This window comes from Podarcis raffonei, chromosome 3 (genome assembly GCF_027172205.1).
Source record: "Podarcis raffonei isolate rPodRaf1 chromosome 3, rPodRaf1.pri, whole genome shotgun sequence".
Classification (NCBI taxonomy): domain Eukaryota; kingdom Metazoa; phylum Chordata; class Lepidosauria; order Squamata; family Lacertidae; genus Podarcis; species Podarcis raffonei.
The window spans coordinates 53,634,841-53,655,328 of NC_070604.1; the positions used below are offsets into that span (position 1 = coordinate 53,634,841).

Genomic DNA, 20,488 nt, shown 5'->3' on the forward strand with positions numbered 1-20,488 from the left:
ATTACTGTGTGGGATGCAGTTACAAGTTTCAGTGGCGGCTATTGGGTATTTCCTGTGATGAAATTAGCAGCAGAATGCTTTTCTTCCCCTTTTCACACTTTCAGGAACTTTCATAAACTTTCCTTTGTTATTATTTTAAAATAAATATATTTCGGATGCCCAGGGATAGCCCTACCATTAGGCAGAATGAGGTTAACTGCCTCAGGTTGCAATATGTTGTGGGGCAGCAGTGGTAGTCCTCTAGCTTCTACTCCTGAATCCCACAGCTTTACTCTTCTCTTAAAGGCAGAGCTTTATGTGCCACACTCCCCTAACTAGCCTGGTACTCTCAGGTGCAGTGGAAGACACTATTCCATTACTGGTCCAATTAGCTTCTGTACATGGAATGGTGGAGACATCATCTTGTCCTTTGCCTCAGGCAGGAAACTGTCTTGAGGCAGCCCTGTGGAAAATCCCAATGCAAGAATTCTCAACCAAGTACCTCCCCCCTTTTATTTATCAATACACTGCATAATTCTATACTTGCTTACTCATAAGCCCTACTGTGAAGCTTACTGCCAAATAGGTTAATACAGGCATGGCCAAACTTGGCCCTCCAGCTGTTTTGGGACAACTCCCATCTTTCCTAGCTAACAGGACCAGTGGTCAGGGATGATGGGAATTGTAGTGCCAAATAGCTGGAGGGCCAAGTTTGGCCATGCCTGGGTTAATATAAGATTGTAACTGTATGTCACTGAGCTTGTCCATCAGCTCTCAGTAGATTCCCGATCTTTATGTGAAACTGTAAGTTCTCCCTCTCGCCCTATGGCCTATGGATGCAAAACACACCCATGCAATAAAATCAATTGTATGCAAAAAAATTTGCATATTTGCATTTTTCCTGGGAAGTGGGTCTGTAGCTTTCATCAGATTCTCAAGTGAGTCTGTAACCCAAAAAAGGTTAAGGACCACTGTCACACAGCATAACTATGCTCTTCCAAGTTGTGTGCAGATTCATGGATTATTGTACATTGAAAAGAACTTGAAGTTAAGCATAAAACTGCAATCTTAAACATACTTACTAGGGAGTATGCACATTGAACACAGTAGGATATACCTAAATGGAAGCATGATAAGAGTGCATTGAATTATGTTGAATTGTGCTTTGACTGACTGTGCAGTAATGCCCTTATATACTATTAAACTGGGGAAGATTTGCTTACTGTTGGTGGAATCCCAGTGGGTTTGGTAGAAATACATCATTGTAAATGGCTGGATAATCTGCTTGCAGAGGACAAAATCATTGAACAGCTGCTTCAGTGAACAAGGGGGTTTCCCATAGCTTTCCTGTTCCTGAGTTACAGGTGCAGCCCAGTCCTATGCATGTTTACTCAGAGATAATTCCCAGAGAGGTCAATAGTATATTTTATACACAAGGTTCTATATATTAGGCAACACCCTATACTCTTCATTTGTCACAAATATATTGAGTCTGTCACACATCGCTGTTTTCCACCTTTAGCTTGTACTGAAAGAGCCATATTTCAGAAGGTCCCAGCAACATGCCCCAGGCACTCATGATTTAAGTGTAGTCCAAAATGCTCACTAAAACAAACGTCAGCTTTCCAGTACCTTTATACCTTCTCTCCTGAACAGAACCCCAACCCCCCTCTTCTAACCACAAACATATTTTCTGTTGCTACGCAGCTGTGTGCGCTTTCTTTGTATTCTTTCTGCAGCTATTCTCTCCCTCTTTCGCCCACTGGCTCCCGCGAGTGCCAGCCGGGGACGTTGCCTCCGTCCGTTTCGCCTTCGGGCGCACAGGCTGGAACCGTCAGTAGCACGGGGCGAGCCCGTGTCGCCTGACAGACATCTTGGAGCGTCCTATCCGTGAAGGAGATGGGAGGGACTAACCAGCAAGGACCCAATGGCGGCGCTGCGGAGGAAGAGACCCGAATACCTGTGCGCATATAAAAGCTGCTGCGTGCTTCATTCCTCTTCGCTTCCACAGTATGGCCGGCGACATTAGCTAGCGCTCGCTCTGTGCTTTTCTCTGTAACAGGGGAACACACGGACTACAAGGAACCGAACCGCATCGCCTGCACGCCTGCCTACTCCGCACTTCTCTCCTTCCATCTCCCTCCTTCCCCTACCCCAAAGGACTGTGTAACAACCCGCCACCTTTCCCGCAACCGCTCTCTGGTATATATATCTATATATATATTTCTCTTATAGCCTAATATAAGATTACTACCCCGTCAAAGGTGAAACCTGTTTGGGACGGGCTGAGACCCGGTGAAGGCGCCGCGGCCCGGAACAGCAGCAGTACCAGCCTTGGCCGGTGTGTAGGTGAAGAGGAGGGCGGCGGCGGCAGCAGCAGCAGCAGTTTGGTCGGGGGTGTCTGTCGTTTTAATTTCTGTGGTTGTTGGTTTTTGCGGAGTTGTCTCACCATGATGGAGGAGAACGGTGCACACTTCTTCGAAGGGACTGAGAAGCTACTGGAGGTGTGGTTCGCCTGGCAACAGCCCTCGCCGCAGGAGCCGCACCAAACCAATGGGTCCGGCGATCTCCGCACCATCCCCAGGTTAGTTGCTCGCGAGGGGAGAAGGAAGGGAGCCGACCGGAGTGGTGGCGAAAAAGGGGAAGGTCCGCTCTGCTGGAGGGCGGCCGGGCGCGGGAGAGAAGCAACATGGATGGGTTAGTGGCGAGAGGAGGGGGGGGGAAGCGAACATGCCCGACTGGTGGCGCACATGCACTGGCAAGAGGACTGCCGCGATGCCGGCTCCGCTGGGCGGGAAGTGAACGAGGCTGATGGCCAGCAAAGGGGAAGGGCATGGCGGCTGCTCCATTCAGAGCGCAGCTCGATGTGTGGATGAGTGTGTGACGGGAAGGAGGGACAGTGCGGGGCTGGCCCGACGGAGAGGGAGGGATACGGCGGACATTGAAGTGACGCGTTGAGTTTCGCCGGCTTCTCTGGGCGTTGACGGGCGGGGGGGGGGGCACGAGAACGAACAACCGCCAACCGCCACCAACGTCCCTCCTCGGCACACGCGCGGGCCTGGCTTCCATGCACGACCGTTGGCGGGCAGGCCTGCGTCCGAGTTCCAAGCAGGCCGCGCAGCCCTCGGAAAAAGTTGGCCGAGTGGAGGAACTTGGTGGTGGTGGGAAGATCCGGGGTGACCTTGCACGGGCGGAATGTGACCTTCCGATCCGGCCCTTTTAAACGACCTTGCTAAAAAGGTGCCTTCGGGAGAGCTTCCGACTTCAGCTCAGCCCGCGTGGTTCCTCTTCCCCCGCCCCTGCTCTGAGGTAGCGCGGAGCGATGCCATCGCCGCGTGTAGTCGTTGCCGGCCACCCTAGTAATGGTCGGGGAGGGCGGCGGTTGGCTGGGCCTTCGGGGAAGAGTGGGAGGCGCATGAAACCTTAGCCGCGCGCGGGGCCACCGGCAAACCTGCTCGCCCGTGTATAAGCGGCGTCTACGTCTGAAACATATTTCGTGTGCGAACTGGGCACTGCCCGCGGCTGAGAGCACGCAAGCTCCTCATGGGAGGGTAACGTCACGGCGGGACACGTGTCTAACGCCTCCGAACGCCGCACCGGCGGCCGCCGTTACCCCGGTCTCGCCCCGGCGGGAGGGCGAGCAAGCAGCCTTGCGTGTCTGTGTCGTCTCCGTTGGCGCCGTGGTTCCAACCTGGCCTCGATAATCTCGGACCAAATTCTGACGGAGCGGGCGCTTGGTTGCCTCTGTGTCAGCCCCAGAATTTGGCTTTGTGGAAGAGTTAATCGAGTCTGTCAGCTACCTGTGAAATGACGCTTTTAGCGGGCCTTACTGAATGCTGCGGAGCGTTAGCCCTCGCACCGTCTTGTGTTCAGCTTCTGACTGGGACAGGTCTAGTGTTCTGGGCCACATAGGGTCGTTCCGGCGAGGAGAGCAAGAACGTGAGGCAGTGGCTGAGGCGGCTCTTATTTGTGCGATTGGCTTTTCTCCTATTTGGGCACTGGGGCGGGGAGAGGCCCCTCCTATCTTTTGAAAAATGTGGCTGGAACCGAGATCACACGTGAGGCTTCTGGCTCGCGCCCCAGATGTGGTGGCCTCTCCTTCCCCATTGACAAGCTCAGGCCAATGAGATTGCAGTATCATTTTAAGGGCTGGGCCTGGGCCTGTCATCCAGTGGGCATTTCAGGAATGTGGAGGAAGCGCCAGCTCAGCCAACAGAGTAGTGGGGGGAAGGGCTGAGCCCTGCACAGCCTGAAATGTACATGTGCTTGCATCTTCCTTGCTTTGTGTGTGAAAGGGACAGTGCTCCCTTGACTAGTTTTTAGTAGAACTTTGACACATTGTTTGCTTGTTAAGCATAGGAACCAGAGTGGGAATTAATGACTGACAAGGTTAACTTGCTGAAACAAGACAGAGACAAGTGATGGGCAAGGGGGGCCCTGTTCAAATCAAGTCTTCTTTAAACTGAGCTATTTGAGAATTCAAAACACACCTGGACTCCTATGGCAAATTACCTACATTGTGGTTGCCAATCTTGTTTGTCAGTGGAATTAAAATATGTTTTGGCCCAACATTGGTGAAACAATTTTTGTAGTTTTGGCTATTGCATTGAAACATTTAATCCTAAAACAAGTTAATATCCAATCTGATCAACATGTAGTCTAGAAACACGTACCTGTAATATAGTTGAGGTTATGAAACTTCCTTTAAGACCTATACTTTTTTATGGAAGACTAGAGGAGCAGGTGTGTGCCCCTCATAAAGAGGCATAAATGAAAAATGTAAGCACCTACCCATGCATATGAGCATTTCAAGTGTGTCCCTTTTGTATATGAAACACCCCAAAGCTAGGACAGAATCAGCAGCATGCAAACCTCTTAATAAACACATTACATCCATCTCCCCCTTGTTTGCAGTGTGTTACCAGTTGACCAGAAATTTAAGACCATGGCAGGTTTCAGAAGTCAAGAATACTAGTACAGAAACTTAAGTTAAACCAAGCCAACCAATATCTACACATATACCTTAAAATTTCACATAGTTGACAGGCAGGGACCGTTGTGGATCACTAGCGAAGTTTATGTGTACTATGATTCCTGCATTCCTCTCTACAATGTTAAGTACTTTATTTTGTCTGTCCAGGATCTCTTGATAGTTCTTTGAACTGGCTCTGATTTTAAGGGAGTGGGAAGGTTGATGTACAGTAGCAGCCATCTTGAAACAGTTGTTTTGCTTGAAGAAGCTCAAAGTACACCCAAAGCCACCCCCAACCTCTCTCACCACAAGTGAATAGTAAGAGAACCCATACAAGTAACACTGACACAGCCCCCACACTAAGTGGAATAATAGAAGCATAACCACCTGACCCCACCCCACTCGCCATTCCCCCTCCTCTTCTTCCCCCCTTTCTTTTTTCTTCTTCTTCCTAATTGTTTTAAACCAATTCATGAACCAAAAACTTGTACATTGACCACTTATAATGAAACATATGTTGTAGATATTTTTCCACATTTATTGTGCTATTTTGACATGACATGAGAAAACTTGGTATACTTATTTGTGTAACATTATTCTTGTTTATAAAACCCACAATAATAAATAAAGTTCAAAGTACAAGGCAGCAGAGCAGGATGGACTTAAATCTGTTGCTCCTCTTCTGCACTTGATTTGCGGAGGAGGAAGCATCACATTTTGCTTGATGCTGTTATAGAGCAGGTGTTGATGGCAGGGAGCAGAACCTGTAGTCGCCACTTACAGTTCACTTGTCTGGAGCCTGGAGAAGGCTACTGGCCGTGTCTTGGAGCATTTTGGAAAGCAGCAAGGCTTCTCACTGTTTCCTGAATCTTCACTTCCTCAGTTGGTGTGAGGGGGATTTGTGCCTGCAGTTATGCAAAGCTAGAGGTACAGTTGTACCTCGGGTTACAGATGCTTCAGGTTACGGACTCAACTAACCCAGAAATAGTACCTTGGGTTAAGAACTTTGCTTCAGGATGAGAGCAGAAATCGCGTGGCAGCGGGAGGCCCTATTAGCTAAAGTGGTACCTCAGGTTAAGAACAGACCTCCAGAACGAATTAAATTCTTAACCCGAGGTACCACTGTATTCCCAACTGCCTAGGAGGTTAGTGTGATATCACAGACAAGACCCATCCTGCAGCTTTGTTAGTCAACCACCAATAAGTTGTGGACCCCTGAACATTATGGTTCTGCTGCAGTCAAAGTTGTTAAAAAGTGTGAGCCACTGACTGCTGCTTCTTATGGGTGGGTCATTATGCAAAGAAAGAACAGAGTGGTTGCATTATGAAGGAAGGAAGTGCACCAGCATGTGCAATGCACCCTTGTGGTCCTCAATAGCATAAAGTTCTCTCAATGCCACCTCCTTACTAAGCAAGAAATATGGCGACCCCTCATCCTATTGCTCCTTCTGTAACTCCATTGGAGCAGCATCCCCCCCCCAGCATAGCATTCCCTTCTTTTAGAGCTATTCATGAGAAAACTGTCCAAAGGAAAGCAGAGCAATGCATTTGGGCCAGCTTGATTGCAGGAGTTGCCAGGACATGTACAAGACATCTTATGAGGACTCCACTCTGGATTTGTGTAGGATTTACTCCTTAGATTTTTCTTGTCTCATAGATGTTTTGCAAGGCAGCAGGTGCAGATTTTTCCTCAGGTTTTAGTCCCGGAGCCTTTTTCATGGATGAGTATAGCTGCAAGGCAGTGGAGGTTTAGGATCAGTTTCCTTTCCCCAGATCTTATTTAGTAAATGCTGAGCAAATAAACAGAACTTAAGCTTACTGTCTGCCAAGGCATATGTTGGAAGCCAATATGTCAATGGAACTGATTCCAAAGTGTTATTGGGATATAGAATGAGACGTCCCATAGAACTCAAAAGTTCTGTGTAGGACAAGAAAATAAAAAGGCTTTCCCCTCAAACATGGCTATTCAGAATCTGCTTAGTATGGACAAAGGTTTGTTACATTAAATTGAAACCTGATTCTTACTGAAAAAATTGGTACAATTGCTCAGGCAAAAGTAAATCCCTTTCATAATTGTGGTCTAAAACACTACCAGTCTATGAATAGTAAGAAAACTAAAAAGCTAAAAAGATGTCATTTGTTCTAAATACTGCAGTAGCAAACATGCTAGTAACTGGAAGCCAAAAGCTTGTCCAAACATTCTGATATAAAAAACTAAGCCTATCATGCTATAGGCAGCTATGACTTAGTTATGTAGGTTATGTGCACATTTGATGGTGCTTCAGTATTTTTATGGTACTCCATTAAGTTATCCTAAGGGTAGGGTTGCCAAACTCTTTGGGACTGGGCACACATTTGCAAACTGGAGAAACACTCATTGGTACGCAACCATCTGCTACATATATTTCTAAAACAGTGGTGTACCGTATATCTGACCACTACATCATGTTAATTACAGCTACTTTTATTGACACTATTTTATTTTGCTTTTGCATCTCTTCATTGTACTGTATACCCTTTGCATGCATTCTGTTTTACTTTTAGAGGGAATGACATTCAGCCATGATAATAATTAAGGGAATATTGGAATTGGTGCACTGGACAGTTGTCAAATTACTTGTGTTTCTGCTTCACTCTGCCTTGGCACACACACAAACACACACACACACACCCGCCAAAAAAGCAAGCAAAAATAAATGTCCATGATTGATAATAAGCAGACATGAGTAGTTAATTTTCATCTAGTGCAAAAGAAATACCTATGTATGGTACGTAGAGGTGTACATATTTGTATATGAGAAATAATCACTTTAATTATTTTACATAGAAAAATCTCATTTTAACTGAAATGTACCATAAGAACGGGAATTATTCAGTTCAGAGATCTCTAGGGAAAACATTAATATTAGCCTAGTGGTTGTTCAAGGAAATAATTAAAAATATATTTAAGAAGCACCTTAAAAATAAATTTTAAAATGAGCCTTTAAAAGCAATTTATTTAGCCACCATGCCAAAACTTCCATTTGGTAACACTTTTGTCTAATTTTTGAGACAATTTTTCATACTTCCAGTTTGTGACAAACCTCATAACTGAATGAGACTCTGTTTTAGTTCTTTCTGTGTCCTGTCTATGGTGATGTTTTCCAGGTTTAGAAAATGTTTTCAATGTGCTGTGAAGCATGGCTTGGCCTATAAAGCCTTGAAAGATGCACTTGTGTTCACCAGATGGTAGTGGCAGAAAGCCTGTGGTCCTTCAGATGTTGCATTCCAACTTGCATGAGCCTCAACCAACATGGCCAATGGTCAGGGATAGTTGAACAACATCTGGAGGGCAACAGGTTCCTCATCCATGCCATATAGTGTCACATTGCAGTGTGTGAGGCCATAGCCAGGCCAGAAACAGGCTCCTATGCTGAAACTTAAGGCTTTATTCTGCTTTTGCAGCATTCCTATATTCTAATTCTAAAAGCATGTGATGGCTTGTAATTGGTAATACTCAGATACCAGTAGCTTTGAGTGCCCAAATACTAAAATTAACACAAAAAAAGTTTCACAAAAGAAAAAAATGTTTTGCAGCATGTTGAATTGCAATCTACTATTACTCTTACATCTGTGGCTTACATCTAAGCCATGCTGAGGCTGGTCATTATGTTACTACTCATGTAGTTAAACAGAATCTACAAACCACTTAGGAAGGAAAATAAGGCATTGGACACTACAGCTATGGACTTGTTTGTACTACCCATTTATGACTTGAAATAGTAATGTGGTCGTATTGGATTTCTGCTTGAATTAAAATTTTAAACTTTACTCTCCCTAACAGGTTTGAGTGGGACAAACTTTTGGAGAATGTGCATTGTTTGATCATAAGTGTGACAAAAACTGACAAGCAGGAAGCTTATGTACTCAGGTAAGCTCACAAAGGTTAAACATAGCTTTTTAGAAACAATCTTATCACTAAGGTTCAAAGTTATGTATTTACTTGATAGGTCTGTTGGCTTTACTAGTCAGGTAAGATCTTGGTGGTCCAGTAGAAAACTCAATGAAAATATGAATTCGTGTGCTGTGGTTGTGAGGAAAAAGTCAGTGTTGAGAAATATACTTACTATTTCCAGTCTCTGTACCCACTTACAGTGTTTTATGCAGTTCTGATCACCACAGCTTTTTTTTAATTAAAAAAAAAACCTTTATGGTATACTCTGCTCTGCTGATCATAGACATCCCTGTACACATGGAGGCAGCTGGAGGCAACCCTCTGCCATCAGTTCCAAATCTAAATGCTTGCTTGAAAAAACAAGCACCAACTCAGCTCTGCAGCTACCCAAATGGTCTCCAATTGGAACAGGTTGATGGTTCTGATAAAATTATGCTGTGTTTTGGGCTGCATATGTACTATGGTATAAATATTGTGATACTCTTTTATTGCCACCTCTTGGCTACAGATAGGGTAGAGTTGCTTGGATACTCAGGGGAGGGGCACCCCAAAACAGCCCCGTTATGAGTTTTGTTGGAGTGTGTAGCTGTGGAGAAAAGGAGCCTATCCAACTCCCTTTTTGTTATATTTTCATGCTATACTTACACCGTATGAGAAGTTCATCCGAACATTCTAAGGCTAAGTGCAGTCTTGTGGTGGTTAAGTCAAGAATACTGACTTGACCAAAGTCTGATCATTAGCTTTGTAGTCAAGTTGAGATTTGGATCTGGTCCCAACACTGAAGCCTCTTTATCATGCTGGTTTTCACCAATACAGAAGTCTTAAACTATTTTGGCATAGTTATTCATTTCATTGTAAGGAATGGCAAACTAGATGAGATGTTGGAAGATTGTGAGTGGATTGTCTGTGGTGTTCTTTCTAAGAGGAAAGTCAGATCAGAATGGCAATACTACAGTGGGTGGTAATCCTTTTCAACATGCTTCAAATTCAGTATTTCAGAATTAAATCCTTTCCCTTTGAAACTAATATCTGTCTGATGGTGGAAAACATATATGCACTCTTTTTCACCCTGTGGGGCCAGTTGCAGTTGTGGAAGGGATGATCTTAAGTTGGGAACTGGTATTGGGTAGGGAAAAGTCCTCCTTCCCCCAGCAGTGCAGCCCTGATCAGTTGGCTGTCTCCCTGCTCTCAGCAAAAAACGTTCGCTGTCATTTGTGAGAGATGTGATCATGTCTCTTCACATGATATGAACCCATAGATAGACCCATAGAACGTTTTGTGGTTGCTGTTCAGGAGAAAATTGGTGTTACTGTCTAATATTCTATATGCCTACTTCATCAGCCATTAGTGGCTGTGTTTAAGATGGTATATAATGCTGTCATTGTGTTCCTTCCCTGTATTTAAGACCTCCACAAATCTGCATATTGAGGACATAGGCCTTTACTCAGTACTGTTAGAAGCTCCCTTCTCTCCAACAGCGAGAGGAGCAATTTGTCAGGTCACAATGCTGATGCAGGCAAAAGTACTGCAGGAGACCTGTTGGCTTCTGCCTGATCCAAAGCCCATTGTGGAATGATACACCCTCATCCAATTCCCAGGGATGTTTCCTAAGAACAGCTTTGAGTGAACCAACTCAGTTGACAAATAAATTTTGAGTTTCCCAAAGCTACCCAGGTATGAAATGTAACACTACCAATTGTATTTTGTTTTTCAGTGAGAGTAGCATGTTTGTCTCCAAGAGACGTTTCATTTTGAAGACATGTGGTACCACCCTCTTACTGCAGGCACTGGTTCCCCTGTTAGAGCTTGCTAGAGAGTACTGTGGGTTTGACTCGATTCAGGTAAGATACCCAGAATCTCATCCTTATGTTATAGCTGCATTGAAAGGTATATTAACTTCTTAAGTGTGGTGGTGGTTTACATATTTAACGAAGAGAAGTGTAGAGTGCTAGACCTTGTTTCAGCGTTGTTTCTATGTTTAAAGCTTCAGCAGACATCTTATAGAAATACATTGATTCCTGGATCCTGCACAAAAATATTCTTCATATTAATGTGTTTATTGGACTGAATACAACATCTCTCACAAACCAATACCAGCAGGGTGGCAACCCATATTGCTTTTACACATGCATGTTCCATAAAGTAACATTGCCTGTGTTTTTATGTACAAGCAGAAAAAGCTGTGGGAGAGCCAGGCCAACACTAAGGTCAAATTCACCTTCTGGTCAAATGCACAACAAAAAGTTGTTCTGGTTTGGTCAAAGAGGGTGTATGATGTTCTTATCCATCAGTATACCATATGGGTGCCCTGTAGTGTACCCTTCAGTTAAACATGGCTTGCTGGAACGTGCACAGTTCACAACTGTACAAAAGATCTATTCTACCCAGTCCCTTGCTTCAAAAGTTAACGTTACTTCTGTGTGATCTTAATGTACAAGTTCTACTAAGGTTCCTGAGCACTATTGTCTGCATGGCCTCTTTTAAAGACTATTTAAGCAGTTGGAAATGATGCAGTCATGAAAGTATTTTTCTGTATTTACAAGAAGAATAGTGTGTGGCACAATATCGCCTTGTTGTGTGGCCTAGCTAGTGTTTTGATTGCATGAAAGTCTTATCCTTACCCTATCCCTGCCTGGCACTGGGCCTTGAACTGGAGTCGCAGCATGTAAAGAGCACTCTAGGGAGAGGCTCTAGAAACACTCCTGTCATCCTGATGGTCATTCTCTCTCACTGCACCTTGGAAATTGGCAAGCATATTGGTAGTGCTTTCCAAAATAATCACTTTGTTAATGTACACATCAAAGTGCACTGTAACATACTAAAGCTATTTCAATTTATATGTGCTTATGGGATCTCTGAATAGCACTAATCCACATTGAGAGGAAGCAATACATATTAAGATAGTGTTCTTGGCTATCAAATCAATTCATTGTATCTTGTTTGGGGTAGACATTTGTGTAAGCCTAGGATTTCCAAGCTGCACAATAGTAAAGTAGATTGATGGTGTATCAAAGCAGCAAAACCAAATGTTGGTAGCTAAACAGGTAAAACTTTGAAAGGGATTGGTGGGCTACTGAAATTAATACCCAATATTGACAATCAAGGTCATGGCTTCTGTGAGCCCTTATCATTGGACTCTCCTTTATTTGACTCAGTGAAGGGAATAGCTTGGTGTAACAAAAGTCTTACCAGTTCTTCTGGTGACCCCCAACCCCTGCATTATCTATATGCAGTTGCCAATCTGTATTTTAAAGACACCACTTAAAATCTTTCCAGATCATTCTTATGTATTATATGTGACAAAACTGATGTCATGTTTTGTTTTTGCAGAGTAGTGCATTCATCTTTGAGTTGACAATAGATTAAATTGTAGACAAGAAGGAAAGGCAGAAGCATGTGTTTAAATAATTTCCTTTTGATCCTAATGGAACTTTTAAGAAAAGCTGCATATTTAATTTCACCCCTCTTATTCTTTAGAGCTTCTTTTATTCACGTAAGAATTTCATGAAGCCTTCCCATCAAGAGTACCCACATAGGAATTTCCAGGAAGAAGTAGAGTTCCTTAATGAAATATTTCCAAGTAAGTGAATGTGTATTTTTAATGGGATGCTTGTAAATAATAAACAACTGTCCAAGAGGCTTATGCACAGTGGGTTGTTGAAACTAGCATGTAAACCAATATAAAAGCATTATCATGCTAAAAATGCAGCTTTGCCTTGATTAGAAGTGATAGTCTGAGTTGACCAAAAGATGTCAAGAACTGACTCTTACATTATCTACTCTTATGTAGACTTTCACACCTAGTCAGAATTATGGTATGATAAATGTAATAGGTTTATACAGTGCACACAGTTTGATGGATGTCCGATATTTTTATGTATATCCTTGGGTTATAATACCCCCTTGTCTTCTGTTGACCGTAAGTTCAGAAAAGGGTAAAAAGAAAACTGTTGCATGGACAAAGAGCTATGTAGTTCTAGCAAATCTAGTAGATTGCTTGGCAGTGAGACATGGCTGTGTCTCTTTTGCAATAACATGGACAACCAATGCCTATAATAAGTAGTCAGCGCTTAGGAGCTCTGTAAGAAAAGTACAGCGACAAATCTCCAGTGCCAACTAGTAATATACTAATTTTTTTTTTTAAAAAAAATATATTTTTTTGCTGCAAGCCAGTGATGTGGGGTTTCATGCATGCATTGGAAAATTTTCTGATGCCACAGAGTGATCTAATTTAGCATGTTTATTTTAATAAATGAAATAAAAACATTGAAACTCAATATTGCCTAATACTGGAATAGGCATCCTTTTTGTTGTTGTTAATAATGAACTTACAAAATGGAAATATTTACAGGGGTTGGGGAATCAGTTTGCAGTACTAGTTTCCTACCCCCACATCACTGCTACAAACTGATGTATGGCGTGAATTACTCTCATGTTATGGAGACACTAATTAGACAATGGAATTAATTTTTAGCTGTACTAAACATTACGTTTCGAAACAAAGATGATAGTCCTTGTTTCTAAGCTCTATTCCTGGTCTTGTTTGCTTTTTACAGATGGAGCAGCTTATTGCATGGGTCGTATGAACTCTGACTGCTGGTAGGTTTACATTGAATTATTACTTTATAATCTTGAGCAGTACAGATTTGAATTTTATGTGCTATATATTTTCTTCTCCGATTCTCTGCTCCCTGTAAACAGGTACTTGTACACTCTGGATTTTCCAGAGAGTCGGGTCATCAATCAGCCAGATCAAACACTGGAAATTCTGATGAGCGAGCTCGATCCAGTAGTTATGGACCAGTTCTACATGAAAGATGGTGTTACCGCAAATGATGTCACTCGTGTAAGTGTAAATTGTCTACTGTGAAGGAGAAGAACAGAGACTAATACAGTTCCTAATATGTAGGACTGTCCTCACCAGCCCCTCACTTGTAAAGTCGTTAGGCAAATCCTTTCCTGATTGCCAGCTAATTTGTCTGTAAAATAGGAATAATACTCAAAAGGTTTTAAATGCAGGGAGTAGAAAAGTTTTCCCACAATTAAAACATGCTAGGCAAGCTTTTAGTTTTAACTAAATTTAAGCACAAGTTATCATAGTCACTATAAGAAACATTGACTTGTTTTAGGGTTGCCTAGTCAACAACAGAACATTCACTACATCTCTCATCCATATCTCAATGAAGACACCATTTGAACAGCTTAAAACACACATGGTGAAATGCATGCACCTGGAATAGTATTCTCAGCTACTTAACTGGCTTCTTCAGTTAAAACTAATAAGGTAAATTAACAGCCAGACATCTAAAGCCTTGAACTTATTTGAGAGAGGAAGAGGTGCACCATGGGTGAAAAGAACTGATTCATCAGACGTACATTAATCGGTTGAAGCAGTAGTCTACACTGAAGATTAAATATGAGCACACATTTTAAGAAGACTTTCTGTTTATATGATTAATTTTAATTTATCTTTTTAATTTTTATGTACACTGCTTAGAAATGTCAGCTACATAAATAAACAAACACTTTCTTGGCTTTAGGTGAGTGGAATTCGTGACCTGATAACAGGTTCTGTCATTGATGCTACAATGTTCAATCCTTGTGGATATTCAATGAATGGGATGAAAACAGATGTGAGTGCCTTTTTTTTTTATTCTTTGCAATGAGAATTCACTTATAAACTGTTGCCATGTTGAGATTTCTAACTTGGTTCCTTTATTTTCTTCTAGGGAACTTATTGGACTATTCACATCACTCCAGAACCAGAATTCTCATATGTTAGTTTTGAAACCAACATAAGTCAGACATCCTATGATGACTTAATTAGGAAGGTCATAGACATTTTTAAGCCAGGAAAATTTGTGACAACCCTCTTTGTTAATCAGGTACAAACATTTGTATTACTTTCAGTAGGCTAGTTTTGGCAGCCAGAGCAGCCAGATAATCCCAAATGATCCAGCTATCCACAAGCATTACAGAAGTAATTGTATTTGTAATCCAGAAAATGTTTACCTAGTCAGTCTATTACAGCAAAACCAGTTTTGTGGCATCTTACAGCATTTTATTTTTATTGCATAAACCATAATAAATTGGAAATGCCGTAAATGGCACCTAAAAGGCTACTTCCACACAATCGACTTTACTGTTTCCACTACCATTGCCATTCAGTGTTCCCGTCCCCCAATGGCCATAGTTTTTGCATCTTTGTTTTGTTTCTTCAGAAAACACAAATACACTGATTTAAAAAGAAATGAATAACAGGTGTATTCTGGCTGCAAAAAGGAGACAAAATATGGTTTTGTAATGTTGATGGTCAAGAGAAACAGGACAGGAGCTACTTTAAACCACACCAAATGTTAGAGGACCCTAACTGATTTGAAGGCTATAATCCAAAGCATGTTTTCCAGATTCAAATTGAACTTATAAGTAGTAAACATTCATGCTTTTGCAGAGAGAACTGTAGATTTTTATGGGGCCACCACTTTATTGCAGAAGAGGAAGGCCTTGAGTGTTTCAGTGTCCTCCTGTGAAAAAGAACTATAGACTGAACAGTGTATTGTGATCTAAAGCTGACATGTCCAACGCCTTAATCACGATCGACGGGTAGATTGCTGGATGGATTTTGGTCAATTGCACTATGGCCAGGCAGCCTTTGCTCCTCCTTCGCAGCCAGGGCTCTGCTGTGGGAGGGAGCGAGCTGCGCCTCTGCTTTTGCCGTACCGTGAGCTCCGGAGCATATGTCTCTTCTTTGCTCTGCTAAGGAAGCTGCTCTCGGCTGAGTGGCCCTTGCTGGGTGCTACAGGGCCACACTCGTGTGATGGGGAGAGGGTGCAGCGGTCCCCCTTGGGAGGAAAGGAAAGGGGGGCATGGGGGTGCCGATGTTTCGCATTCAGGACGAGGCTGGATAAAAGGAGAGCACCTTTCCTTCCTCCTCCATACAGACCAGCCTGTGGCTTAATCAGCTGTAGTCTCCGTTTGGGCAATACGTGGAAGAAGGCGATGGAATCAACCATGAATCCGTGCTAAGGAAAGAAAGGGTGTTTTTCTGGCTGCCAACAACGCTTTACCCCTCGCCCCTAAAGCGAAGAAGTTGAAGAATGACAATGGGAGTGTGTGGTAGATCACTGCCCGTTTTATTTACTGGATAGTAGATCACAGCCTACTTGAAGTTGGACATGCCTGATCTAAGGGAAAGGATAGGGGAAGTAAGATATTCTTCAAGCAAGCCTTTGAAGACTAAACAATACAATACATTTTACTGGATTGCATTTTCATTTGTGTTATGCAAATAGTCTAGAATAAAAAATCCAATCATAGAAGATTTAGTACATCAAGATAAACTAAGAGATAAAATTCTGTAATGAACTAGCCATTCCTAGTTTCAGTTGATCCCTAGTCCTAAATATCATCTACATATGAATTCCAACTTAATATCTTTACATTATTAATTTGCTTACTAATTCATTAGTTGCAAGTAAATCATTCCCTTTTTAACTTACCTCATCTTCCTGCTTTTGTGCATAATAAATCTCTTTGGACTTACAACAGCCAAGGGATTGTAAAATGTCTGCCCCCTTCAAACTCATGCACACACATTTTCTTTGTACTTACAATAAATTATGCCTACTCAAAAGGTGTGTCATGTCACCCGACTCTTAAATGGAGCTCTGGCCCATTATAGTTTATGCCATAATTTATTTTTTAAGGTGGCACAAGGCTCTTGGTGAAGGGACGCAGGTGGCGCTGTGGGTTAAACCACAGAGCCTAGGACTTGCCAATCAGAAGGTCGACAGTTCGAATCCCCGCAACAGGGTGAGCTCCCATTGCTCGGTCCCAGCTCCTGCCAACCTAGCAGTTTGAAAGCACGTCAGAGTGCAAGTAGATAAATAGGTACCGCTCCGGCGGGAAGGTAAACGGCATTTCCGTGCGCTGCTCTGGTTCGCCAGAAGCGGCTTATTCATGCTGGCCACATGACCCGGAAGCTGTAAGTCGGCTCCCTTGGCCAATAAAGCGAGATGAGCGCCGCAACCCCAGAGTCGGTCACGACTGGACCTAATGGTCAGGGGTCCCTTTACCTTTACCTCAGGCTCTTGGTTACAACAGACAAACGTGGTTACCCCTCTTAATTTGTTAGTATTGAATATTCTACCATCAAGATTCGTGTATCTGAAGAATATCTTTTTCTTTTTCTATTAGAGTTCAAAATGTCGCACAGTGTTTTCTTCAGCCCAGAAGATTGAAGGTTTTAAGCGCCTAGATCGCCAGATTGCTCAGTTTAATGACTACAACTTCGTGTTTACCAGTTTTGCCAAGAATAAACAGCAGAGTTGATTAAGAGAAATGAAGAAAAAGCGCAAAAAGATACCCAATAGAGGAGGTGGTGGTTGCTTTCTAGTTAATGATACAAGGGGCCATATTTTTCATATCCACCTCGTAGTTGCAGAAAGCCCTAAATGTAATCATAGTATAATTTTCAATTGTATGCATTATTATATCAAAAAATTAGATATATTGCATGAATACTCTCTACTGTGTTTAGGTATTCTATTTCACTTTTGCTGTGAAATTGAAATGCATGTAGAAAAATGTTACTGTATGAGACTCTACAGCATTTGTAAAAATTCCAATAGGATTACATGCAGTATAGTTTTTCTCAACGTATCACCAAAAATTCCCCACAGACAAGGATTTCGTCCTCATTAGGATTTCCCATGGACCTACTTATCTGAAACAATTAGTTGTTGCCTAACTTTTTTCATATGTATGCTGTAACTTAAAATTTTAAAAATAATCTTGAATTTGAGCAATTTCTAATTGACATTTATTTTGTAACTCTTTGATGGCAGATTCAAACTTTTTGCAGTTTTGAAATATTGAGACTGGTAGAACAAGACTACTTACACATGGTGGACTACTTCACTTTTTAAAATTTGAGGCTAGTATAAAAAATTATCACTAGGTCTGTGTATATTTTCACAACCAGTTGAAACAATATACTGGGGTTTAACGCACTAGCTTTTTACTTCTGGAAACTTAATTGCTCATTGGTCATTTTATTTTGATCAACTTTTTTCAGTTTCGGCCAAGACCATTTCTGTTCTGTGTTGGTCTTTTGTTCAAAGGCAACACATAGCAACTGGTGAAAATTGTTGAACATCCGTGTAAGGGTACTTACACAATTGTGACAATATAGACTAAGCTGACTCTAGGCATTTGACAAGCTTCAGATAGTTGCAGCGTTGAGGAATCTAATTGGTTTGGAGCTTGGTACGTACTGGTAACTTGGCAGGGACATCTAATGGAATGTGATTCAAACTACTGCACAAAATGGTTAGTTACCATTTACTGTGAAATAAGGTGGCTCTATTGTTGCATATTCAAACACCACAAATCCTTCCACACTGTGACTGACGTCCTGTGACAGCATTGTGCATGTGATATTTAAGCTGAACTTAATAATATTGTGACTTCATCTGTGTTTCTTAATTAACGTGTGGTTCCTTTTTACAAGATGTGGAAGGCACTGAGTGATTTGGCTGCAGGAGGCAAAATATGAGGAGCCTAGACAGTCAAGTACAACACTTTATGCACAACTTTTAATAACAATTTAGGCATGGAAATACCACTTCATGGATATAAACTTCAAGCTTCTGAGACAGTATATTCAAGTAACCTTGGAAATACTGTGGGATTTCAGCTGTTGAGACCAGGAAATCTGTTACAAATTTGACACTCATCTTTGCTATGTTTTTGATTCTCTGAATATGACAATATTTTGTTCCTTCTGTATTTATAAATGAAACACTTTTTTAGTGTTTCTAGGCTACTAAATCTGCTTGGTTGGATATCAAGCGGTTGAACACCTTTTTATTTTTAAGTAGATTTGTTTTCTACCAAAATTACCAATTTTGCTTATAAGTAGCACCTAACAGTTTAGGGTGCTTTAGATTTTGAGGACCAATTTTTCAAATGGTTTTTGTTCTTGAAAGAGTGCCTCAAGTGGACTTGAGGTCTGCTAGACTGAAGTTCCCTTCAATAATACTGAAAATGCAGATTCAGGTAAAAAGCCTTGGATAGAAAGAAAGCAGCTGAATTGGGTATTTTTAAACACTAGGGCGAACAATGGAGGGGGTGATGTTTGGTGTTAAATCTTCTCTCTTGTGGTGTTAGACATGGATCATTAAAATGTACAAAAATATATCTGTACCTGAAATTGTAATGCTTCAATAAAAGTTTGCTTTCTAAGCTCTTTCAATGAGTGAATGTTGTTTACCCTGACTTGGATAATTCTATTTTGAATTCATACATGGCAACTTCAAGCCTTGACCTGGTTAAGTTCTTGTCTACCTCCAGACAGCCCCTTGTATGTTAATAACTGTGATGGGGAATCAAATGTCAGGGTGACCCAGGAGGTTTAAGCCTATTGGAAGCACTAATCCTGCTAATCAACTACCTGTCTGTACTATTTTTAATCAATGCAAAGGGCAGACTATTAATGTAATCTTGTTTTTAGAATGAAGGCACTACTTAAATAGCAGTTGTGTATAGTCCCAAGTGCAATTGAATGTGTGTGATTATATTCTTACAGAACACTCTGCCATTGCTTATAATCTATCATGAGCAGCTCCCCTAAAAAGGACCGACAAAAGTCAATACCTTTATTTCTGGCTTTCAATAGAAAAGAGAAGTTTGAGAGATCATAGTGATAGGGAGGGGCGATTCTAGGGTGGCTGAAGTAGGCACTGAGCAGTGTTTAAAATTTATTTTAGGAATGTTGCTTTTAAATGATTACTATGGTTAGTTTGCCTACAACCAAGTTGGAATTGCCACTACTTTTTACATTTTAAATCCCTCTGCCCTAATCTTGCCATCGTCTACACATGTATGTGTACCTGCATCTGAGGCTACCACTTCATGTATCTTAAGTGGTTTCTGGTCCACAAATATCTTAACAAAACTGTTATTGTATTTCTTTAAGGTACCTCAAGGCTTGGTTGCAATTTGATCCAATTATAGGTAGTTCTCTGATAATGAGAGGAGTGGACATACAGAGGAAGTGGTAAATGCAGTGGATGACTGACTATAAGGTGTGAAAAGCTAGTATGTAGTGGTTAGTGTCCGACTAAAACCTGGGAAACCAGGATTCAAATTCCCACTTGGCCATGAAGCTCACAGGGTGACCTTGGGCCAGTCACTACCTCTGCTTAACTTACATCCCAGGGTGGTTGTGGGGATTAAATAAGGGGGACAACTATGTACACTAACGAGTTCATCTGAGAGAAAAGGTGGGTTATAAATGCAATAAATAATAAGACTGAATCATTGCTGGCAGGCAACAGAAAAAAGCAAATTTAAAATTATAGATGGTAAGCACTTATTTTGAAACTTGTTGCTGTTGGACATAGATAATAGAGACCAACATCTTGGAGGTATTGCTAACCTGTTGTGGAGTAGCACTTAAGAATCCATAACAGTAATGGTGTTTTATATCAATACCCTTACATTGTTGTGTACACAAGTTGCCTTTTAACACCCTATACAGGTAACATTAAGTGTATGATACCTGTGGCTTTGCCACTACTGGTAACATTCCTGACTAAATC

At 41.8% G+C, this 20,488-nt stretch overlaps 2 protein-coding genes across 4 annotated transcripts in view; one reads left to right on the forward strand and one right to left on the reverse strand.

Annotated features, from left to right (window-relative positions):
• The window catches only part of LOC128410440 (uncharacterized), a 150,559-nt gene that overhangs the window by 126,419 nt on the left and 3,652 nt on the right, over positions 1-20,488 (reverse strand). The gene's annotated exons all lie outside the window — the stretch shown is intronic.
• AMD1 (adenosylmethionine decarboxylase 1) lies at positions 1,968-19,130 on the forward strand. Of its 3 annotated transcripts, XR_008329506.1 has the most exons (10): positions 1,968-2,563; positions 8,775-8,861; positions 10,600-10,726; positions 12,363-12,465; positions 13,442-13,484; positions 13,587-13,731; positions 14,426-14,518; positions 14,615-14,770; positions 15,827-16,090; positions 17,082-17,249. XR_008329506.1 is itself a non-coding variant. In XM_053381682.1 (9 exons), the coding sequence occupies exons 1-9, from the start codon at positions 2,430-2,432 to the stop codon at positions 17,214-17,216; spliced, it is 1,023 nt and encodes a 340-aa protein (XP_053237657.1). In that variant the 5' UTR covers positions 1,969-2,429; the 3' UTR covers positions 17,217-19,130. The 3 variants fall into 3 exon arrangements, 2 of the variants coding, with proteins under 2 accessions (XP_053237657.1, XP_053237658.1); XM_053381682.1 differs by lacking the exon at positions 15,827-16,090 and having other exon boundaries at positions 1,969-2,563; positions 17,082-19,130; XM_053381683.1 differs by lacking the exons at positions 1,968-2,563; positions 15,827-16,090 and adding an exon at positions 3,269-3,288 and having other exon boundaries at positions 17,082-19,130.